This window comes from Pseudorca crassidens, chromosome 16 (assembly GCF_039906515.1).
Source record: "Pseudorca crassidens isolate mPseCra1 chromosome 16, mPseCra1.hap1, whole genome shotgun sequence".
NCBI lineage: Eukaryota > Metazoa > Chordata > Mammalia > Artiodactyla > Delphinidae > Pseudorca > Pseudorca crassidens.
The window spans coordinates 53,438,627-53,462,277 of NC_090311.1; the positions used below are offsets into that span (position 1 = coordinate 53,438,627).

General features: G+C 49.8%; 1 protein-coding gene and 1 long non-coding RNA gene across 6 annotated transcripts; one reads left to right on the forward strand and one right to left on the reverse strand.

Annotated features, from left to right (window-relative positions):
- Positions 1-1,310: 1,310 nt before the first annotated feature.
- Positions 1,311-22,557, reverse strand: PRXL2A (peroxiredoxin like 2A). 5 transcript variants are annotated; one of them, XM_067710363.1, is made up of 6 exons: positions 22,424-22,557; positions 11,590-11,769; positions 9,155-9,246; positions 5,841-5,981; positions 5,073-5,237; positions 1,311-2,234 (listed from the first exon to the last, which is right to left on the reverse strand). In XM_067710363.1, the coding sequence occupies exons 2-6, from the start codon at positions 11,765-11,767 to the stop codon at positions 2,121-2,123; spliced, it is 690 nt and encodes a 229-aa protein (XP_067566464.1). In that variant the 5' UTR covers positions 11,768-11,769; positions 22,424-22,557; the 3' UTR covers positions 1,311-2,120. The 5 variants fall into 5 exon arrangements, with proteins under 5 accessions (XP_067566464.1, XP_067566467.1, XP_067566468.1 ...); XM_067710366.1 differs by having other exon boundaries at positions 11,590-11,752; positions 22,424-22,555; XM_067710367.1 differs by having other exon boundaries at positions 11,590-11,752; positions 22,373-22,512.
- On the forward strand, positions 11,766-15,811 carry LOC137209132 (uncharacterized). The gene is made up of 2 exons (XR_010935911.1): positions 11,766-13,006; positions 13,102-15,811. It is a non-coding gene; the product is annotated as an uncharacterized lncRNA (long non-coding RNA).
- Positions 22,558-23,651: the final 1,094 nt, after the last annotated feature.

Sequence of the window (23,651 nt, forward strand, 5' to 3'; positions counted from 1 at the left end):
AGAGCACTGCCTCAACGTCTGCAGGAGCCCAGCACTTCAGGGGCCCCTGCACATACCACATAGCCGCCACCACATGAAGTCAGACCCAGTCCTGGTCTTAGTCCTGAACTAGCTGCCCCTACTTACTGTACACTCAGTGTCGACACGCCTGCCTTCCCAGCTTTACCTCCAACCTCAGTCTTCATCCTTGCTTTCCTGGATAAACACTGACTCCCCTCCTCCTGGCTGCTTTGGTTCCTTGGGTAAATACAATAGTTTCCCCTTATCTGTGGTTTTGCTTTCCACCCTTTCAATTTCCCACAGTCAACTGCCCTCTGAAAACATTACATGGCAAATTTCAGAAAAAAACAATTTATAAGTTTTAAATCACACACCATTCTGAGTAGCATGATAAAATCTCGTGCTGTCCCACTCTGTCCTGCCTGGGATCCCCAGCCATCAACATCGTCTGCTGCTGACATCCAACCACTGACATTGTCATGGCTCAGTAATCCAGGATCACCTGAAGCAGACAATCCTCCCTCTGACTTAGCGTCAGAAAGTCAGTAGTAGTTTAACCCTACATCACAATGCCTACATCATTCACCTCGCTTCATCTCAGCACATAATCATCTCACGTCATCACAAGAAGGAGAAGTATGATAGATGTTTTGAAAGAGACCACAGTCACATAACTTTTATCACAGTATAGTATTATAATTCTATTTTATTATTAACTATTGTTAATCTCTTATTGTGTCTAATTTATAAATTAAAATAATAGGTATGTATGTATAGGAAAAAACACAGTATGCATAGTGTTCAATACCTTCCATGGTTTCAGGCATCCACAGGGAGTCTTGGAACATATACACATGAGGGGACCACTGTACTCCTCTTCTCTGGACTCCCATCCCCGCCTTCCTACTCCTGGGCCAATTTGGTGCCTTGAGCAGACTCCCTAAGGCAGAGCTCCCTTCAGGCTCTTGCTGACCTCATACTTACTCACATGACAAAATTTCAAAGATAACAAACCAATGAACTAAGTTACATTTCATCTTCTCTGTCCTTTTTCCTCCTCAGTCACCAAATTAGGCTAGAAAACCATCAACAGGAAAGCAGCTACCCGTTTTAAATGCCAAGCCATTCCTCTAGGAAAGTCAGCAAAATCACTAACATGAATGACAGGATGAACTTTTCTGGGCATTTGGAAACCTCTTAGATCATTAGAACTAGAGGAACTCCTCCCCCGACCCTACCCCATACACATGCAGAATACTGATTTTTCATGTTCAGTGTCTTTGGCCCCACTGATTAAATAAATTCAGCCGTTATTACGGTAAATATTTTTATTGTTAGTTGTGTCAGAAACATTTGTACATATGGGCAATTTCTGATGCCTGATTTTATTAGAGCCTAATTTTACTGATCATCTCTTCTAGAAAATCAAATCTCCAAGATTAGAATGGAAGACAATGAAAAAATAGATTTCACTTTATAGTTTACCTTTATCGAGCCATCCAAAGCACAGTCCTTTTATACGAGTATTACTTTAACATAATATAATAAATCATAACAAACCAGTGAACTAAGTTACATTTCATCTTCTCTGTCCTTTTTCCTCCTCAGTCACCAGATTAGGCTAGAAAACCATCAACAGAAAAGCAGCTACCAATTTTAAACGCCAAGTCGTTCCTCTAGGAAAGACAGCAAAATCACTAACATGAATCATTCATTGAAAACACAAGCCAGAACCTTATACCGTTAATCTTCAAGTCAATCACCAACTTTTCTTAGATTTTTAAAGACACGAAAATGAAAATCATTTCAAATAACAGCACTCAAACACCATATATGTTTGTAATGAGGTGTAGCAGTCAACTTTAAGCCTCAGATTTTCCAGGTTTTAGCTGAAATAAGCCTTATTAATTAGCTTTTTAGATTTTTATCAGTCTTGTTTGGGGGTTATTTTGCCTTATTAGGCCTAAACAGAGTACAATATTAAAATACGTTAATTGTCTATACTGAGAATATGGCATAAATGGGTTTCTAACTCCTTAGGGACAGCAGTGGAAACACAACACATCCCATGAACACGGGTGAGAGCCCTAGTTATCCCTGAGCTGGGCAGTTTCACACAATCATTTCTTCTCTGAGGCTGAAGTCTGTGGTTTGATCTTCTTAGCAGCTTCCAGAACAGAAACTAGGTTTACTTTGTCTCCAAATTCTTTTTCTCGGTGCTCCAGAAGAATGCCCTGAAAGGAAACAAGAGGGTACATCAGTCCTCACTCTGAGTCATTCATTCATGAGACAGACACTGAGCGCCAGCTGTCCATCAAGGCCCTTGCTTGGGCAGCAAGGAACAGAGATCCGAATCGGTCCCGGCTCTGCCCTTGAAGAGTTCAGTCTTTTGGGGAAGGTAGATCGGGGAGGCTCCTCTGCAATATTTGGACTGTACAAGCAGCACTTTGGGAGCCGGAAGTCAGGAGGCTTCACAGGTGATAGAGCATGTCTACAGGTAGAGATGCACGTAAAAGAACATTCCAGGCAGAAAGAACAGAATGAGCTTGCACAGAAAAGCCTGGAGTTGTGGAAGTAGAGCTCAGAGGTCAGACCTTGACAGGCACTAAGTGAACACCTGAAAAGGGAGACCTATCTTTAGTTTTCCTACGAAACTGGAGGCCACTCACTTCTGATACCATGAAGCAAAATGCACTAAGACATACTACACCCCAAAATACCCTAAAGCTGTAAAAAGACAAAATGAGTTTGAGATCAGCATCAAGGAGTCCTTGTTAAAGGGTTCTTTGATAGGTGACAAACTAAACTCAGATTGAATTTAAAAAATAAACATTTATAAACATGTTCTTTGTACCATTATTTATGAAGACTTTTAAAAAGAAAAGTGCCACCACACTGTGGTGACCACAGAGAAGCAGATCAGGAAAGTATATTCACTCGCTCATTAGCGCCGTTTGCAGACGTTAAAAACACTGAGGAAGAACATATGATGACATGGGGAAATGTTCATGACACGCTGTTAAATGAAAAAAGAACATCTAGTTTAGTAAGGTACCGTTTTCTTAAAAAAAACAAAAGGCCTGGCAGCTCAGCTGTGTCCTAACAGGTTGTCCCTGATAGCTGAGCTTATAGAATGGCTCTCCCCACCTTCTCTGTTTTCAAATTTCCTATGTTGAAAACACACTGCTTCTTTAAAGTTAAGTATGCTTTAAAGATTATTATGACAAAGGAAATCCCTACTGAGTGGCACCTGGCACAGTGGGACTGCAAAAACTCTGCTCTGAAGAAACACGGAGTTAAGCCCTGAGGCCAGGCCAGCCTGGTCAGCCTTCCACCAGGAAGGAGGAAGACAGGAGCTCCAGGGAGCACCAGCAAAGTCAAACAACACCCCAGGAGCGAGCCAGCCAGGCTTGGGCAGCCTGTGAGCACCAGGTGAGTCACTGCCAGGCAAGAGGAGGCTGGCAGGTGAGCCAAGCCCTTCCCTGGGGGCTGAGGAAAGGCAGAGATAGGAAGGGGAAGGAATCCCAGGGGCCCGGAGTGGGAAGAGGCTGAGGGATCCTGAGGAAGTGGCCTGCCCAAGTGCAAGGGTACCTGGAAGGGGTCTTTGGGAACCACCTCCAAAGAGGGGCTATGGGCAAAGGAAGGGCAGGGTCTCTGGAGCAGGACAGATCGGAGTTCCTGAGTTTCATTCCCTTTGCACCACATACTAGCACCATATCTTTGGCTGAGTTATTTCATAGGCCCACTTCCTTACATGTAGATAGGAATAAAAATACCGACCATCCCAGACTGGTTGCAGAGAAGACAGGAGATCACGTATATGAGCACCTGGCACAAGGCAGGCACTCGCTGGCAGCCGTTATCACTAAGACATTTCGATACATTACCAGAAAGTTAGCAAACAGGTTTATGTTATATCAGACACCAATTCACGCTAGATTCTCACACAGACAAGCAACTGCAGATACCAAGGTTTAAAAGGAAGAGATTCGAAATACAGCTTAAAATTGAAGGCATTCTAGTCCCACTAGCTTTCCTCCCCAAATGGGGAAAGTATGCAGTTATCAACGTCAGTGGTGAGTTCCACCATGCAGACCAGCCCTGTCTTCTTTTTTCTTTTTGGCCGCACCATGCGGCTTTTGGGATCTTAGTTCCCTGACCAGGGATCGAACCCGTGCCCCCTGCAGTGGAAGCACCGAGCCCTAACCACTGGACCACCAGGGGATTCCAACCCTGTCTTTTTACAGACAAGCTCAAATGTTAATGTCATGCCCGAAGTTGGTGAGACGAGCCTAGAAATCAGACCATTGGGTCTTCCTGCCAGGCCTTGAGCCTGCACTCACTGTACCCTGTCCTTTCTCTGTGCCCACCCGGCCTCTGCTGGCACTGCCGTGAGTCTGACGTGGAGCATCCACCCACCCGCCTCCTGAGCCCACAGAGACCTCATCTCTCCACACCTTCCCTTAAGCCCCCGTGCTGACTCTGGATCCCCACAGCCAGGGCCTGAAATAGAGTGTGCAGAGGAGTCTGCTGCCCCTCCCGAGACAGCCAGGCCACCAGGACCCCCGCAGGGAAAGCACCACCCAGCACAGCTCCCTGCTGCTCCCCCAACGAGGTCTCTTTCCATTCCTTCTCTCCTCTTCACTTTTCTCTACTGTCCATCCTCGATGACATGGAACACTGCAAGGGAGTAAATTCTTCACAGAGTCAAGACTCTGCTTTTGTTCTAGTGTAGAAAAGAGAACTTGACATCAGGAAACCCGGGTCCAGGCTCCTGAAGTGCCACTGAGGAGCCGTCCTCCTCGGTGCAGCCACTTGCCCCCTCACAAGTTATTTACCTACAAGACTCAGACTATGTTGCCATGTTACTGTGACGAGGGAGGCGGTCGTGTGTGAGGTGCCGAGAGAGCAGGCGTGCAATAAACGATCATTTCCCTCCCTTCCCCTTCCTCATGCTCCCTGGCTTTCTGGAAGGAAGGCTGGGAGACTCCGAGCAGGGAAAGCCACCCTCCCACCCGACACATCGGGGTCTCATGCTCACAGACCCACGAGTGAACACGCTAGCAATTTACCTGCTTTCCTGGTCCCACCACAAAAACTCCCCCAAGGATGAAGCCCTCGCCTTCCAGGTTTCCAGAAAAGCCTCCACTCCGGGCCCGGAAGAAGTTGTACCAGACACCCAGACGGACAAATCCCATGAACATCATCTTCCGCCTTTCCGGACCATAGAACTTCTTCTGTAGGAGCGAGGAAGACAGACCCCATATGAGTAGCCCATATGCCTGCCTTCCCCAGGGAGGAAAGTTCCCAGCAGGGCATCTGTTTTCAGACAAAGACCCAAAGGCTGCTGGTTCCTGTCCTCCACCACCCGACACACAGCTGCCACCCAGGAGCGCTCTCAACTGCCCGAGCTAAAGAGAACCCTGTGGCCTGCCACCCTGACTCTAATCTCTTGCTATGGACGTACAGGGTTCTTGGGCCTGACAGAGTGATAACAGTCCTACATTCTGCAGAGGTTAGTAGAGGGGAAAGAACTATGGCTGCAATGAATTGAGGGATAGGGGCTTGTGCTGGGCAAACCCCTGCAGCGCAGGGAAACCGGTGGAGCTTTAGCTAGTTCCAAGGCTCCCATTCCCGGGTCACAAGTCAGGAAGGGCTCAAGTAATAACTGAAGGACAGCTCTTAAGTTTTTTTCACTCATGCTCTGCTCAGAGGGCTAGGGGCAGCTGAAAGGGAGGCCGACTCCAACTCCTGTCCAGACATGCTTTGGGCCACCGAACTCTCCACACACCAGCACAATCCCCAACGGTCTGTGTCCGACAGGCTCACAGCACACGTACCTTTTCATCCAGGAAGATTTCTCCTTTGAAATAAGGCTGGAAGTCCTTCACTTCAGTCTTGACGTGCTCCTTTACCACTGCGTAGAGGGGGATGCCCAGCTCGTCCAACTTGGGCTTCAGGGAGGACAGGTCTGCAGCCTCCTGCGGAAGACAGGAAAGGTCAGGGGCATGAACTCTCGGGGCTCTGCAGCCAACCAACACCCTCTTTCCTACAGGCCCAGAGCGTGGCTGGCACCGAATGCACAAGAACAAAGGCAACAAAATGCCAAGAACAATTAAGGCCTGTGTAGACCAGCAAAAGACTGTCCCAGCTGGGCACGAGGCCTCAGGATAGTGTCAGGTCCCCTCCTCAGCCCAGGTTCCTGTCCTGTCCATGGAGGGAAGGAGAGGCTAGTCTCCTGTTATGGGTGTCCTAACCATGGCCTGGGGAGCATCCGATAACTAAGAGCTTGCACCCAAACTCAGTCCTCCACTCCTAGCCACAGTGCTTCTCTCCTAATCTCCCAGCCCCTCCACTGCACTAGAGCAAACTAGCACAAGGGCCTAGCAGTCGATCTCCATGCAGGCCATGTGAACAGCTGCCTCCACACCTCTGCTCAGCTGGCCCCCTCTCATTGCAATAATCTTCCTTCTTTCTCCAGCTCAAATCCTACCCTCCAGAAAAGGATCCCCGTTCTAAAAAGTTCTCCCTGGCTAGCGCAGCCTGGAGTAAAGGCCTGATTCTCTGTGTATATCTAATCTTTCCTGCTTGGTGACTTTTTCTGTACTGAGTCCACTGGGTTCCACTAAGTTGAGCTTTGTCCCTTAAGTTCCCAAATGTGTCTCAGAGTCAGAAACTGCCTTCCATTTCTTGTATCCCTCAGTGCCAAGCACATGGCTGGATATGCAGAAGGTACTAGGTACCAGGAGGAAAGATTCCAGGTGAAGGTGGACAATGGGGAGACCGCAGCTGAGCTGGGAAGTGTGGACATCCCTGATTCTCAGGAACTGCGGGCTAGATGAAAAGATGAAACTCATACATCAGGGTAGAGCTTCGATGTTAAGAACAAACTACTTTTTCACATTTGGTGTCAGAATGCAAGAAACAGCAGGAAATCCTATCAGAAGCAGCCTACCTGCCTCCAATACATTGCTATGTGGTGGCAACTGCATTTAATTTTTCATGTATTTTCTAGAACAGCAACAAAAGGATAGCTAATGAAGCAGAATTCCTTACAATGCATTTGTCAAGAGGTTCAGTGAGTAGCAGACTCTGCCCAAGAGCAGAGAGGACTACAGGTCTGATGTGGTCAAAGAGCACCTGTGTGTGAGAGGAAAGGTTTTACTCACTTTCCCTGGGCTTTACTCAGAAAAAGTGTGAAGTGGAAACTGAGTCACATGCCTCCCCCCTCAAAGTAACTTTGCCTGCCATCCAACCATCCTTTTAGAAACATAAGTTTCCATAAAATGCTCTACCAGGGTACGGACCAGAGCCCAGAAAAACAGGTTGTAATTAGAGCAGGTGCTCCTGGAACCTTGGGGTTTAGCTGGCCTTGAGAAATCAAGTCACAAAAGGCTTCCATGTTGGTATTTGGAGGCATCAGAGATTGGACTCAAAAGCCCTGAGTTTAAATGTCACCCCCTGTGGTAGGCAGAATAATACCTCCTAAGGATGGATGTCCACATCCTAATCCCAAGAACCCGTGAATATGTTTTGTTACGTGGGAAGGGGGAATTAAGGCAGCAGATGAAATTTAGATTGCTAATCAGGTGATCTTAAAGGAGATTATCCTGTTTTATCTGGGTGGTCCCAATGTGGAATCACTAAGGTCCTTAAATGTGGGAGAGGAAAGCAGAATGGTCAGTGTCATAGTGACACAACGTAAGAAAGACTTGGCCAGCTATTGCTGGCTTTAAAAATGGAGGAAGGGGGCACGAGCCAAGGAATGCAGATGGCCTCTAGAGGCTGGAAAAGACACAGAAATTATTTATCCCCTGGAGCCTCCAGAAGAATTACAGCCCTGCTGATACCTTTATTTTAGCTCAGTGAGACCCATTTCAGAATGCTGACCTTTAGAACTGTAAGAAAATGAATCAGTGTTATTTAAAGCCACTGAGTATGTGATCACGTGTTACAGCAGCAATAGGAAATTAATACACCCCCTGCAGCAGTATGACATTGTCACTACCTCTGTACCTCAATTTCCTCCTCTGTAAAATGAGAATAACAACAACAAGCTGTATTTTCCAGGGATGCAGTGGGGAACCAATGAAGCACCGACGGAAAGTGCCCTGAATGTATAGTACGATAGTGCACCATGCAATGTAGGCAGATTCTCAGCCAGCCCAACCACACAAGCAGGGGAGAGCTCTGCAAGGCCGAAAGGAAATGCCTCAGGATAAGACGGGACAACCAGGGGAAGGAGGATGGCAACTCGGACAGGACCAAGACCATGACCTGAAAAGCAGGTCATGCAGAAAGTTTTCTGCAAGACCATGACCTGAAAAGCAGGTCAAGCAGAAAGTTTTCTCAAGAGGTGGAGTACTGTCGTTCCCAGTTCTCCCCCAGGCAAAGCCGTGAACCTCGGGACCTGGGTCTTCTGTCACTGACTGTATGACCATGGATAGGTCAACAAACCACTCTTATCCTCAGTTTACCTATGTGTAAAGTGACAAGGCTGGACCCTGCCTTCCCTTGACAAGCTTCCTCACTGAACAGACGCGATGGCCTCCCTTTGAGGGGCCAACCTGGAGACCTCCCAGTCAGTGAGCCCCAAATTGCACCAAACTCTCATGCCCACTGCACCCACACTATCGGCATGACCAAAATCCCCTGGGCTTCAGATCCAACGCCGAGAGCACAGAGAGGCAGCAGAGTCACCACGTGCGGCTCTCAGCCGTCCGGCAGGGACACCAGCGGGCTCCCCAGGAAGAGGCAGACAGGCAGGTCCATTCTAAAGATGTGGCCCTGTGCTTCCCCGGGTGCTGTAGCTGCACCACAGGCGAGGCTGCCCATGCCTGTACCAGTAACGATCCAGGCACCTCATTTCAGTAAGCAAACCCCTGTGCTGAGAACCAGGGACATGCAATTGGACCTGGTCCAGGACACAGATACTACAAGAGTGAAAGGCCTTGGAATGCCAAAGAAAAGTCAAATATGTTGCTAACCCTAGGATATGGTGAGCTGTTAAATGAACAGAAGCAGAGAATTAGGCAAAAAACAAAACAAACCTAGAGTAAATAACATAATGGGCCACTGTTGGTCCTGGCTGGAAATGCCCCAGTCCTCCCTTGCTAGGATCCCTTCCTCTGAACAGATCCTCAAATGCACTCACCTCTCGACAGAGGAAACAGCCTGGCCTCCGCACAGCCATAATCACAGCTCCATTATTTTCCCAGAGCGCCTTTGCTTTAAAAGTCACTGGTTCTGAGGAGAAGAAAAGGGAATTCAGTATCATTTCCTCTCAGCCTGGCCCCAACCTCTAAGCACCTCATAAACAGCACCAGGCCAAACAGAGGACCTGCAAAACTATTTCACATGTGGGAAAAAGCAAACAGGAAACACGGGTAGGGAATATTCATCTTTCCAAGGAAAATGAATCCAGTGTAAGGGTCCTACTGTATAACCAGAAGGCCCCTCCCCCATAAAAATCTAGTTGTGAACTTGAACATCCCAAACTGGAACATTTCTGGAAAAATAGCATATTCCTTTGCTGTCTCAATGTAACTTGTAACAATCCTTTAGGGCAGATACATGCCCAAAACTTGAACGAGATCTTGCACTTTGGCCAAGAAAACCCCAATTCTTAAAAAAGTATTCAAAGAAATTAGGTCAAAAGAAATTAAAAACAAAAAACAATTTAACCTAAATATGTTAACTGCACCATTATCCACAGGAGAGGGTAGAAGATGTCCAACAAGGAAATTCTTTGGGTAGCAGAGTAGTGTGGCTCAAGCCCGGCTCCAGTCACGCTGAGTCCGCATCTAGGTGTGACCCGGGCAGGCTACATCTCCGCCCTGAACCTCCATTTCCCCCTTTGTAAATGCAGATGCCTAGCAGCTCCACTTTGGGCCACAGGGAGTATTAAAAGATGGATATAAAAGTGCTCTCCAGGTAATACAGAGTCAGTGAGGGCTCAGTAAGTACTATCCCTTATTATTTTAGCATTTCTCAGAGGAATCCATGTCCCTGTGGGATGTTACATAGGAAAAAAAGAAGGTGGGAGGGGATCGAAATCAAATGACACTGGGGAACGCTGGGTCGAACCTAGCTAAACAGGACTCTCTCTGCAGGGCTTCTTAGTCCCTTACTGAGGTGACCTACATCATAAATCTGCAGTCACAGTTCCTGCCTTCCCTTGACAAGCTTCCTCACTTACTGAACAGACGCGATGGCCTCCCTTTGAGGGGCCAACCTGGAGACCTCCCAGTCAGTGAGTCCCAAGTTGCACCAAACTCTCATGCCCACTGCACCCACACTATCGGCATGACCAAAATCCCCTGGGCTTCAGATCCAACGCCGAGAGCACAGAGAGGCAGCAGAGTCACCACGTGCGGCTCTCAGCCGTCCGGCAGGGACACCAGCGGGCTCCCCAGGAAGAGGCAGACAGGCAGGTCCATTCTAAAGATGTGGCCCTGTGCTTCCCCGGGTGCTGTAGCTGCACCACAGGCGAGGCTGCCCATGCCTGTACCAGTAACGATCCAGGCACCTCATTTCAGTAAGCAAACCCCTGTGCTGAGAACCAGGGACATGCAATTGGACATAGTGTTTCTCAAATTTATTGGACTCAGGAGCTCCTGTCTTTGAAGATCCAGGAGCCTGGAATTCCTCAGAACACACTCTGGAAGGTTTGGTTGAGTAAACAGTGGTACAATTTTACTAAATATTATGGAACGATTATCATTATATTTAGAGAGACAACATGAGAAAATGAAAAATGCTTTTGATAAGAAAAAACTAATACTCAGCCATAAAAAGAAACGAAACTGAGTTATTTGTAGTGAGGTGGATGGGCCTAAAGCCTGTCATACAGAGTGAAGCAAGTCAGAAAGAGAAAAATACCACATGCTAACACATATATAGGGAATCTAAAAAAAATGGTTCTGAAAAACCTAGCGGCAGGACAGGAACAAAGATGCAGATGTAGAGAATGGCTGAGGACACGGGGACGGGGAAGGGTAAGCTGGGACTAAGTGAGAGAGTGGCATGGACATATATACACTACCAAATGTAAAATAGATAGCTAGTGGGAAGCAGCCACACAGCACAGGGAGATCAGCTCGGTGCTTTGTGACCGCCTAGAGGGGTGGGATAGGGAGGGTGGGAGGGAGACGCAAGAGGGAGGGGATATGGGGATATATGTGTACGTATAGCTGGTTCACTTTGTTATACAGCAGCAACTAACACACCATTGTAAAGCAGCTATACTCCAATAAAGATGTTTAAAAAAAAAGAAGAAATAGATTTTATCTCTTAAAAAAAAAAGAAAAAGCTAAAATGTAAAAGATCAATATACAAGTACACCAAGATCACAACTACATATTATTACGTGTACACCTGGAAAAATATGTGTGAAAATAAAAGAGATTATTGTGTTAGGGTAATGGAATTATCAGTAATTCTTAAAGTGTTACTAAATTTTTCCTAATGTTATATTGCCTTTTCAATTAAAAAAAAAAAAAAAGAACTACTTCAGAGAGAAAAAAAACTAAGTAAGCCTGCATCCCAGCATCTTGGAAAAGTACTGACACCAGTGGAGTCACTGCTTACCCTTCTCCAGTGTTTTCAGGTCTATATCCTCCAGATACTCCAGCGTGGCTTTCTGGGGCTTGGGCAGAAATACGTCTGTGTTGGCCAGGAACAGTGCCAAGGCAGCAGCCCCTAGGGCCCCCGCACCAATGGACCACATTCCCATGGTGAAGAAACTTGGATCCTGGAGGAAAGACATTTCTGGGGATTGAGAGAAAGGAAGACGACGTTACTGCTCCCACAGGACAGCCAGAATCTGATCTCCCGGACAGCAAGGCTCTGGCTGGGCAGCCAACCAGGGGGCCAGAGGCAAAGGGAGGAGAAGCAGCAGTGTCAGAGATGGGACTGGACAAGGGCTGCTAACTGAGCCCCTGCCCACCTGCCGCTACAGGAGCCTGGGAATACAACAGACATGTGGAGGTTCCTGCCCCAGGGAGCTCACTAGTGGGTCAGCAGCCACGACAGAGGCGACAGCCTCTCTTGGTGCTCCCTCTCCCTTGCTCAAGGCTGTGTCCTCCCAGCTTGATGGCGCTCCTCCAGGCTGTGTCACTGCCCTCCTCATCAATGTCTGCTCTCTTCCTTCACAGTCCAGGAGTGGCAGCTCCCACCTCCCTGGGGAGGCAGCAGCCTCTCTGTGTGATTAGATCACTTAGAGACCAACCACCCTGTTGTAACCCTACCCTTCCTCCTCGCTGTGAATCCCTTAGACACAGAGCCCAGGTCCTATTCATCCAGCCCCCAGACAGTGCCCAGCAGGGCCTCACTCGAAGTAGGCAGGCAATCCCAGTACATTTCTCCAACTGAGAATACCTTTATTTTCTACTCATTATACAAATAAAACAGGCTCACGGTGAAAACAAAACAAAACACCAAAAAAGCAATACATAAAACCACAGCTGACAAGAAAGCAAATATCCTCTCAACATCTACCACCTATTAAATTATACAGTTTAATAGAGATGGCCACTATTAGTCTGACATTTTTCCCTGTGAACAGAATTATACAGATGCCCATCCAGTGAACAGGTAGAGAGACTGAGAGAGAAGGCAACATGTAAGAAAGAGCACGATGCTGGGGTGTCTGCTTCAGAGGACTGGGCAACAGACAGTCTGCACTGGGCAGGGGGCTCTGTAGTTGAAACGGAGGTCCAGGCAGGTCCTATAGCATCCGGCCTCCTCCCCAGCTCATGCTTGCGGGCCTTGCCAAGGCTTCCTCCAGTTGGGAAGCCTTGTGCTTCTGAGTGGGAGCTCCTGGAAGCAGCCCACCCCTGTAACCGCAGCAAGTACCCCACCCAGGCTTTGTTTCTTGACAACCACTTACAATACCTGTCTTTCCATCTGGCCCTCTCGCCATCCTAGGATCTGACTTACGCCGGAGCCTTCCTCCCCAAGTACCTGCACGACTCTATGTGCTCGGATCACTGGGTACCGACCTGACGTGTGTGTCTACGTGTATGTGTGTGTGTGTGTGTGTGTGTGTGTGGCCCACCTGACCTCATCCCACCTAACCAAAGGCTTAATTCTCCCCTGCAGGACTTGACTCAGGAGAGGACCTCTCCAAAGGATTAAGCAAAGGCCCAGAAATCCGCATGTCACTGCCAAGGGAGGGGGCTGTGAGGGATCCACTGCCATGAGGTAGGGTTGGGAGTAACTTGGTGGTGATAACTTTGGGAAGAAAAGGGTAGGCCAGACTAGTGTTTAGGCCAGCCCGGGAAGTTCAGACTTGAGTTCAGAAATAAAAGGGAACTTTCAGACAGGGGATGTGGAGTGTGTACTGGGAATGACCAAATGAAAATAGCCTTTAAGAAAGAGGAATTTGGCATCTGTACACTAGGGGAGAGGAAAAAGAAGGGGACTGTGTGTGTTGGGGGAGGAGGTGAGCTGGGAGAGAAGAGTTTCTTATAACCTCAAAACGTGCTCTCGCGCGCTGGCAGCATTGGCATCGTGGAGAACTGCAGAATTTCCAGCCTTACCTCAGAACTAAAAAGTCATAGCCTGCGTTCATCAGACACGGCAGGCAATTCACAGGCACACAGAAGTTTCAGAAGCATTGTCTTGGAACAAAGAATTCAGGTTTTGTGGTTGGTTGGCCATAAGCCACAGAACAAAGTACAGCCATGAGCGCAGGCTGGCCTTGGAGAGCTGGGCCTTCCTCAAGGGCCAGCTTCTGTTTCCTCAGCTCATTGTGTGAGGGCAGCCACGGAGACAACGAGAGGCAAAAACCAGGGCACAACTCCACGCCTCTGCCCGGAGTGTCCTTCCTCATTCGCTCTATTCTGCATGACTCAGACGCCTCTTCCAGGGGTCTCCTTGGATGCTCTGCCTACCCCCGTCCCCCAAGAGGGGATTATTCACCCCCACCTGTGTCCAAATCACAACGATCCTTCTGATGTGGACCTGTTTGCAAGTTTTCTCTCTTTTGACTCTTCCTCAGTTTATCTCTGAATTCCCCCGTGCCCAGCACAGGGCCTGTTTGTGGTCCACAGTGGGCTCTCCATCAATGTGTGCTAAAATGAATTCAGTAGGATTGAGTGATGAAAATGATAACTTATGGAGGACTGAAGCAGTCGGGCAAAGCAGGAAAGAACATTCCACAGGCCAGCTTCCAGTTCTTTTATGTGTCAAAGTTACACATTATACTGCATTATAGTTCACAGAACAATCAGGAGGAAAACCACAGCTCTCACCTGCCTGCTGTAAACAGGAGATTCCCCGGAGCCTGGAACAATTTCTGTACCTTGACGCACTTCCAAAACCTCCCTGAACTGCTGACATGTGTATATGATTAAGGCCCACATGGCACGGTCTCTGATCACAGATTTGCTAACATTTCTGCATCAGTTCGCAAAGGCCAGCTTACACCTACCCTCCAAAAGGACTCACTTCAATTCCTGGGACACATCAGAGCATTGCAGGAAGTCCAGGGACCCTTCCAGTCAGCTCCACACCCTTCTAACACACCACTGGCTGTTTCTGGAGGCAAACAGGCTCCGGCTCCCCACTGCCCACCCACAACCATCGAGCCTGTTTGCTCGCGAGCACAAGGGAATCAGACTCAAACAGACTCAACATTTATTTCCAAACATTTATTCAGCACTGACCTGTTGAATAAATGGCAGTTTGGGATGACATAAAACTAAGTGATAAACAGTCCTCAAGGAGATACAGGCCTAGTACACAGATAACAGAAATTCAAGTGGAAAGGTATGAACACGGGGCTAAGGCAGTGCAGCAGTGAGAACCAGTTACATCCGGTCTGGGCAGCCGTAGAAGAGCCCAGAAGGAAATGGCTTTGAAGCAGGCATAGGATTCAGAGAGCAGGATGGAGCAGCTAGGCCAGGCTTGGGCTCAGTAAGCCTGGGAAACAGCGGACTGGCGGGGGTGAACGTCCCAAAGGCGCCCGACACCCTACCTCAAGTCCACGAGCCGGAGCACAAGATATGGGCTTTAAAAGCCCCAGGAGCATTGTTTAGCACCCCAGCCCCCGCCTCCAGCTGTGATCCGGATGGCATAAGCACAGAGTCACCCCTCTGGGGAGCTTGGCCCGGGACCTCAGGCCTCGCGGCACTGAGATGTGAAAACATTGTCAGCACCAGAGGTGAGAGGCTGGCCTCTCCGTGAACATATCCTCCCAGCGGGCCTCTAGCAGCTGCCTCTTCTGCCAGTGGGAAGCAGTGAAAACTGACTTCCGGAAACACCTACAGAGTGTATAGATCTGGCCTCTCAGGCAAGGCCCCCTGAGCTGCAAAGCAGTTCCCATCCCAGCATGTCTTTGGAGCACGTGCCATGCAACTCGCTGGCTCTGCATCCTGCATCACAGCTATTCCCACCCACAAAAAAGGACTGGAGGTAGCAGGAAGCTTCATATCTACACGGAACAATGCATTTTCACATGGGCCTCTAAGACTACTAACTGGAGAGATAGAGAGGCCGGTAAACGAGCACTTACTCAGCGCCACTCGAAATGCGTGCTTTAATTTCACACAGTCGTATGATGCAGATGGTATCCTGTTAGGCAGCTGACAACACTGAAGTTCAGAGAAGTTCAGTACCTTTTCCAGTGTCACAGAGCCAGCAGGACAGTGCTGCGTCCTGGACCCAGATCACTAGGACCCCAAAGCCTGTAGTCTTTCTACTCCACAGGCCTCCCCACACATTCACTGGTGGGTTTCTGGAGGTCAAGAGGCATGACCCCTTTTGTCTTAAAAGAGAATTTTAAACGATCAACCTATTTTTTTTTCAATCATCACATACAGTCAAACCATGTTTACTCTAAAGGAAATGTACCGTGTGACAGATGTCCCTTCTCTTTCCTCCCCTCTCTATCCCCTTCTGTTAAGGAAAGGGTCAGTTTCTCTGAAAGATAATAGCAAGGCTGTTTACAGAAGAGCCAGCCGCCACCTGACACAGCCATAGTATTCGGTTCCCCACTGTGGCACTTATCTGATCAGGTCTCTCCCACAGAAGAACGTGAAGCGTGATAAGACCACAAACAAGCAACAGCTGGGGCAGCTCAGAGTGGCAGCGCTGGTCTGGGATAAGCGTCTCAGGGCAGGAGACCCAGCTGGGCTCCCTAGGCCCAGATGGCTTGATCCCTCCCTCAGCCTCATTTTCCTTAACTCCAAAATGAGGGGGTTGGATGGGGTGAATGACAAAGCTTCTAAAGCACCCAGTGACATCGTGGGATTCTATCAAAAACAGCTCACTTTGGAGCCTGCACATTCTCGGTTCTTCATCACAACGCTACCCCACCCCACCCCCATTTCAATTTCCAGAGTGTTTCCTTCCCGCTGCCCAGAGCTTCACACGCCACCTCCCCTCCCCCACACATGGTCCCTCATCCCCAACCTCGGGCACCAGGCACTCACCATCCGCAGTGCGCACACCCTGGCTTCTGCTGACCCACGGGGAGCTGGCAGCAGGGGAGGGCTGGAGGTGGGGCTCTGGAGTCCCGCCTATGGTCCTAAGCTCACTTCATTGGCAGGACCGGGCCACCCAGAAACCCTGGGGCTCCTTCTGCTGCGGACAATCTCCAGAAAACATCAATATGGACAGCTGCCAAGATCCCCTAGCCCTTCAAAACGTGGAGCAAATGTTGAGTCATTTGCAGTCACGCAGATTATAACATTTATCAAGCGCCAACAGACTCCCTCTCTGCTTCCCCGGGCAGGCTAATGAAGTGAAGCCCTTAATGTGGCCCTTAATGCAGCCCAGGGGTCACACTAACTGAAATCAAAGGAAGATGTCCCTTTCCCCCTGGCCGCTTGTGTAACAGACAAACAAGCCTGACACCATAGTGGATCTATTCCTTTAGCTCTAACCCTTGTGCGCTGCAGCCTGTGCTTAGTCATGCTGCCTCTGCACCTTTGTAAAAGGATGTTTCCTAGAGCCTGAAATATACATGATAGCCCATTCTTGAGGCTTTGACCTTTAAAAAGTAGCAGAACTAAAAATAACAATTGTCTTGTTGGAGGTTTATAGCAACACTGTGATGAGACCTACATGGACAGCTGCAAGGACAAAGGATTCCTGCACCAAGAAGTATGCAACCACCAGCCACCCGCCTCCCCTCTCAGTATAAAAGCAGCCTGAATTCTAACTCGGGTAAGATGGTTCTTTGGGACATGAGTCCATCATCTTCTCGGTCTGCTGGCTTTCCAAATAAAGTCGCTATTCCTTGCCCCATCACCTCCTCTCCCGATTTACTGGCATGTCGTGTAGCGAGCAGTATGAGTTTGGACTTGGTAACACTTGTGCAGCCTGCTCCCTTGCCCTGCCCTCCACCCCACACCACTGGGGCCCCTTACCTGCTGTCTATTCTTTACCTCCCTCTGCCTTCCCTTCTTTTTCTGCCACTTCAAGACTCCTCTCAATCCACACTCCCTGCCTCAGTGACCTCACCTACAGCCAGCACTTCACTCACCACCTTGGTAGTGACTTCCAGGTTCCAAGTGCTGCCCCGGACTCAAAAGTTTCCACTTGGGGGTTCTCTAGGCTCTCTCTGTTGCATCATGGCCAAAGCTGAGTCAGTTTCTCTTCCGGAGTTCTTTTTCCCTAGCTCAGTGAATGACACAAGCATGGAGCCAACTGCTCAAGCCAGAGACTGCAAGTTGCATTTTACTCTCTGTTCTCCCTCATTGCCCACATGAAGTCAGTCAGGAAGTTCTGACCATCCTATGGCATGGGTTCGCTACCCATCCTCTTCTCAGCCTCACTGCTGCTGTCCACAGCAAAGCCCCTATTACTCTGTACCTGGCCTATCTCAGTAACTACGGAACTGAGCTTGGCTGGCTCCAGCCAGGTCCTCTTCAGCCTATTCTCCATGCTGTAGCCAGAGTGACTGTCACACTCCCTGGCCTGATCACGTGCTTCCCTTGCTTTCAGACCCTCACTAGCTACAAACCTCTCAGCACGCCGCCAGGGCCCTTGACAGCTCAGCTTCAGGCCACCATCCCGGCCTCATCCCTGGCCACTTCAGCACCCTCATCAGATCACTCAAACTATAACATGTTTTGTTAGGCCTTTGCACTGTTGCTCGTGTTGTATCCATTACCCAGAATGCCCTCCCCGCCCATGCCAACTAGGGAAAGGCCCAAGCACATGTAACACTTTCTCTCCGGAGCCTTTCCTGAAAGCCCCGAAAACTGACTGCTCCCTCACCTCTGGTTAGATAGCAGGCATGTATGTGCAAACACACACATACCTTTGCACAATGCACAAGCAGATGGACTTAGTGCATTTAGTTATTTACATGTCTGTCTACACAATACGGTGGAGCAATCTGAGGGCAGGGGCTGTTGTCTTATTCATTCCTGCAAATTCAGCATTTAACACAAATCTTGGCAACAAGTAGGCATTAAATCTCTGAATGAAATGATCTGAATTTTACTCCTTAAACTCCGCAGTGAGGCAGAGCTGGAACTAATCTGCAGCTGGTTTGACCTTAAACACTCAAGCCTGGGGCTTAGGTGACCTTAGGTTGGGTCCTACCACCACTGCTCATCGGCAGGGTGATCTGACACAAGCTATGAAGACACTGGGCCTGGGTCTCCTCGTCTGTACAGAGGAGAGAACTAGAAAATCTACAAGTTCATCTCAGTTCTGACATCCAAAGACTCTGAAGTACTGCATGATTGCAACTCCAGGGTTCTGACATCCAGAAAGCCACGGGGACACCTGCCACTACTGCTCTTCTGCTGGGTGTGTACAGTCTCACCCTCTGCTTCCCCAGGCCTCATTCTACCTGTTCAAGGAGCTGCGTCTGGGCAGGAACTGATAAAGTCTTACTAAGACAAAGTATCAGCCCTGGGTGGGTTGATTCATGCCTGAAACAAGTAGAGACAGCATCATATTCCAAACATTAAGGGTACACCTGCCCAGCCAAGCCCGACCCAGGGAATCCTCCCTCCTCAGAATGAGCTGGCTTGAGGCAGACACAGGGCAGAAGGAAGAAAGGGGTCCTGAGGGAGACAAAAGAAACTAGGAGTGTACATGGGCTTTCTTGTCTCAAGCACTCAGTGAACGAGGCTGGAAAGGATGCTTCATCTTCTTTTCTTTGCTCTCCTCTGTTCCTTCAGAGCTCTAGTTCAGCCCCTCCTTCACTGAGCAAAAGAAAAAACTAAGGCCCAGAGATGGGACCAGCTAGTCCCAGGTCACTTGCGGGGAGGACTGGTTAGTGGCTGTGCCGGGACTCAGGTCTCCCAACTCCCAGTCCATAACTATCTATCCTTCATGGGACACTCCTGCATAGGCTGAAACAGTGTGGGATCAGAGCCCAGGAAGAGGGCCTGCAGGTCTTCAAGTCTGCTCACTGGCCTGAAGAAGGCTGAAAGCAAAACTGCTCCTGGACAGAGCCTGGGAAATCGGGTGGCTAGAGAGAGCACTAACCTTTCCCAAGCCCAGTACTTTGTGAGCAGTTTATAATTCAAAGCCAAATGTTTTAAGGGTCACGTTGCCCATTCTCAGCTGAGAAGCCACTCCATACCTCTCTTCCCCACAGTAACAAGGTCCTGTCAATTCTGGAGAGACAGCCTTGAAAATGTGGTGACACGGGCACCCAGGGCCCCACGAGCAGTAGGACATACACTCCCACCCACCCTTGTTGTAAGCCCCATGGAACCAGCCAGTTGCAAGGAGCTCTCACCTACTTGCCCCGGTCTCTGACTTCCTACTTGGCGTGACTGCTTAGCTCTTAAATGCCAGATTCAGAAAGTTCTGATCAGATACTGAATGTAGAACAAGAGGACTGGGAAACACTGAGTCACTGCCAGTGTGAGGAATATGGGGGCTGGAAGAGGTCTCTTCCTCTGATCAGCTACCCTGCCGCTACAGAGCCCCACGCAAAATGCCTGGCTGTTCTGCCCCTTGCTTGCACAGCCTCCTGTCTGGGCTCAGTGACATGAGTGTGGGTGGAAGGCAAGGGAGATACCACAAAAGAAACTAGGATTCAGGACAAAAATCCTGGGTTCTCACTCTTCGATTATGAGAGGTCACGTCGTCCCTCTGAACTTCAGTGTCTTCTTAAAAACAGGGCACTTTGGGCTTCCCTGGTGGCACAGTGATTGAGGGTCCGCCTGCCGATGCAGGGGACGCGGGTTTGTGCCCCGGTCCGGGAAGATCCCACATGCCGCGGAGCGGCTGGGCCCGTGAGCCATGGCCGCTGAGCCTGCGCGTCTGGAGCCTGTGCTCCGCAACGGGAGAGGCCACAGCACTGAGAGGCCCGCATATCGCAAAAAAAAACCACAAAAGAACCCAGGGCACTTTGAAGGGTTGTTGGGAAGACTGTATACGAGCAACGAGGAACAAACTGTAAGGCAGCAGCATCTTTCTCTTCTTCGCAGGGCTCAGATTCACTCATTCTCCTATGAGGGCAGGAGATCTGAAGCAGAACAGACACAAAACACTGAACAACTTCTTCAGCTGTGTCACTGCAGGCCTGCCTCTTGGGCGGAAGTTCTGGATCTGGAGGGAACCCTGGCTTTTCTCAGGCCCCTGTGGTCTAACTGCCACCCCACAATGCATACTCCATGCTGCCCTTCTGCAGCCTGCCAGCACCAGAGAAGGCAAACAGCCCTGCCCAGTTGTAATCTCCCTGTGTCAGAGGCCACTGAGCTCAGGGGTGGGCTGGCTACCGCTCAGTCTCTCCAGACAGTTCTTGCCACACACGCCTCAGCAGAAGGAAGTTTGGAGTGTCTCTGCTCAACATTTCACAAAAAGGCAAGCACCCAGCTGGCAGGAGAGCTGCCTTATTTCTGGGATACTAATAGAGGCTGGGGCTTTGAGCCTCAGAATTCCAGTCCTTACCAAACTTTCCAAGCACCATTTAAGTGACAGAAGCAGATAAGACAAAATAAATGTCTTCATACCCCTCAGGAACAACACATAAGATGTCAAATGAATGGCATGCCCTTATAAAGAACAGCAATACAGTAAGGGCCACACCAAGAATAGCTCAAACCTAATTCAAATTCCTACAAGCTGTTAGAACCTGGACAAGGCACTGTTTTTGTATCAGTAAAACAAGAATGATTCCCAAATTACAAAATGTAATCTTCCACAGAGTTGTAAGAATCAAAGGATTAAATGTATACGTGGTGCTTTGTAAGCTACCTTACAAAGAGTGACATGATGTGAGGTGTAATTCTTACTCATTTCTAGATTAGTCAATGATTGCCCCTAAAATGTTGTTTGTACATGAGATGGAGGGTTTCTGATGACCGGGTATGTTCCAAGGAGACGGGGTTTCTGATCTCCAGGACTGGGCTGGAGCAGAAGCATCGGAGCCTATACAAGCTGGCTCCCGGACCATGCTTTGCTAAATAAATCCCAAGTAATTATTTTCTGTTTTTAACCACCTGACAAGTTCAAAGGAAAATGCATTAAAACAAAGACAAAAACTACACAGGGTTAGAGAATTGGGTTGTTGAAAGAGCCTCGTGTTGGTAAGGAAAAGAGGCCCAGAGTCAGCTGGGACTGGACCACAAGCCGGCTTCTGGCCCCCCCCCGGGGGTGCTGCCTCCCCACGGCCCTGGCCAGGCTGGGTCTTAAACATCTTCTCCAAATGCTTCAGCTCCTATCCCTGCAACAACCTCGAGGAGAAACTGTCCGATCATCAGTGCCTTGTCTTTTCACTCCCAGACTTCAGCACAGTGTTTTAAAACGTACGGCTGAGCTCTTTTCAAAAAAAGTTGCCAGGGGTTGTAACCTTTGGGTAAGGGAGGCAAAACAGGTGCCTCTGAGATGATGAAAAACGCGAGAAATCGCGGCGCCATAAAACACAGGACCCTAAGCAGGCACAGAGCCCAAGACGACCAGGCTCTTGGCCTCCACCCGCACATCGCCCATCGCCAGCTGGTCGGCCCGCCACCCACAGGCAACCCCGCAGGCCCATCCCGGGCTCGGCCCCGCAGAACAGACGCGCCAGGACAAAGCCCCTTTCTCAGTTCTTTGTCCCAACAATCCAGGCAAGCCGGTGCCATTAGCCTCTCTCAAAGCCTGGGGGCGGGGAAGAGGGGGGTTTCTCGGCCGGTCAGATCAGCGCAGGGTCCCGGCCCCGGGTTTTCTGACCGCAAACGCCGGGTTTTTCCGCGGAGCGCGGGGCTCAGGGGCGGGAGGGGCGTCGTCCTCCGAGGGAGGTGGGGGCCGCCTCGAGACCCGCAGGTGTGGCCGCGCCCTGCCGGCTCTGAAGCAGCTTCCCGCGGGCTCCGAAGCTGACCGTGGGTCTGACCTAACCAGCCCCGCATCCGGCCAACCCGCGCGCGCCCCGACCTGCATCATTCGCCCCTCCCTGCCTCAGTTTCCTCACCTGCCTTCGCGGACGTCACGTGCCCCGCAGAGCCCTGCGCGCCGCACTTACCGCTCGCGCTCCCCTGCAGCCCGCCTCTTCTCGCGCCCGACGCACGGTGGCTGGCGGATGGAACACTCCCCGGCCCCAGGGGTCCCAGGGGTGGCCCCAGCGCCTGCGCAGGTTCGCGCCTGCGTCTCCCCGCGCGCCACTCCCACGTGACCCGCCCAGCCCTCCCCCGCCCCCCCCCCCCCCCCGTGGCTCAGTGCCAGCCCGGCTGTGGCGCTGTCGCCAGCTCGGAGCGCGCGTCCAACCCTATGCGGCTCTCGGGACCCGTTCGCATGCGGTCCCTGGTTCTCACAGCTCCAGCTGCTTTCAGTCCTTCACGAGTGGTGACCCTAGGCTCCTGATTCATTGTCAGGGGCGCCTTCTGGAGCAAAAGGAGGCTCTCGACTGCCCTGCTGGGACCTGGAAGTCCTGTAGCCAAGGACAGTCCCCTTTCAGTCCTCAGCGAGTTTTTGAGCAGTTATTTTTTCACGGTTTTTTGGCATAGGGAGGGGGAATCTTTAGGACCGATACACTTTAGCAACAAATTCAGAATTGCCAGCCTCTGACCCCCATCCCACATCCTCTTTCACCCCAAAATGCTGGCCATTGGGCAGAGCGTGGTGAGTGGAGATGGCTGGCTACTGGGATGTTGCCTGACTTCACAGATTCTGAAGTCGGGGTCTAGTTTGACCCACATGGTTCTTCCACTCATTCATTTACTCCTTATATTTAAGTGTCCACATTGTTTTATAAAAGTAGGCAGTTGAGAGGACACCTTTTCAGAGACAGGAAGACCTGATTCACAATATAACACTTAAAGTAACACTGGGACAACTGATCAGTCACAGGGCAGTGTGCAATGAAATAGCAAAGCAGGGCTGCCACACCCACTGGTCAGAGGTAGCTGTCTGCCTGCAGTTTGGCCCCTGAGTTCACCTGGCACCGCCTCCTGGTGTACAAAGTCCAAAGCGTTCCCTGTCACCTTCCTGACCTCCCACCCAGACTCCAAGCTCCTTGTAAATTTATGGGCCATTTAAGAGATCTCTCCTTCACCAGATTGTGAGTTCCTTTGCTCCATCTCTGGGAACCCAGAGCCTGGCCCAAGGCCAGCATGGAAGTATACAGGGGAAGTGCTGTGAAAGAGAGGATGTTTCTAAATTGGAGGTGAGAGGAATCAGTTTGAGTGATCATGCAGCCTTCTTGCAGGAGTAGGTATTTGATTTGAAGGCCTGAAAATATTTGGTATAATTTG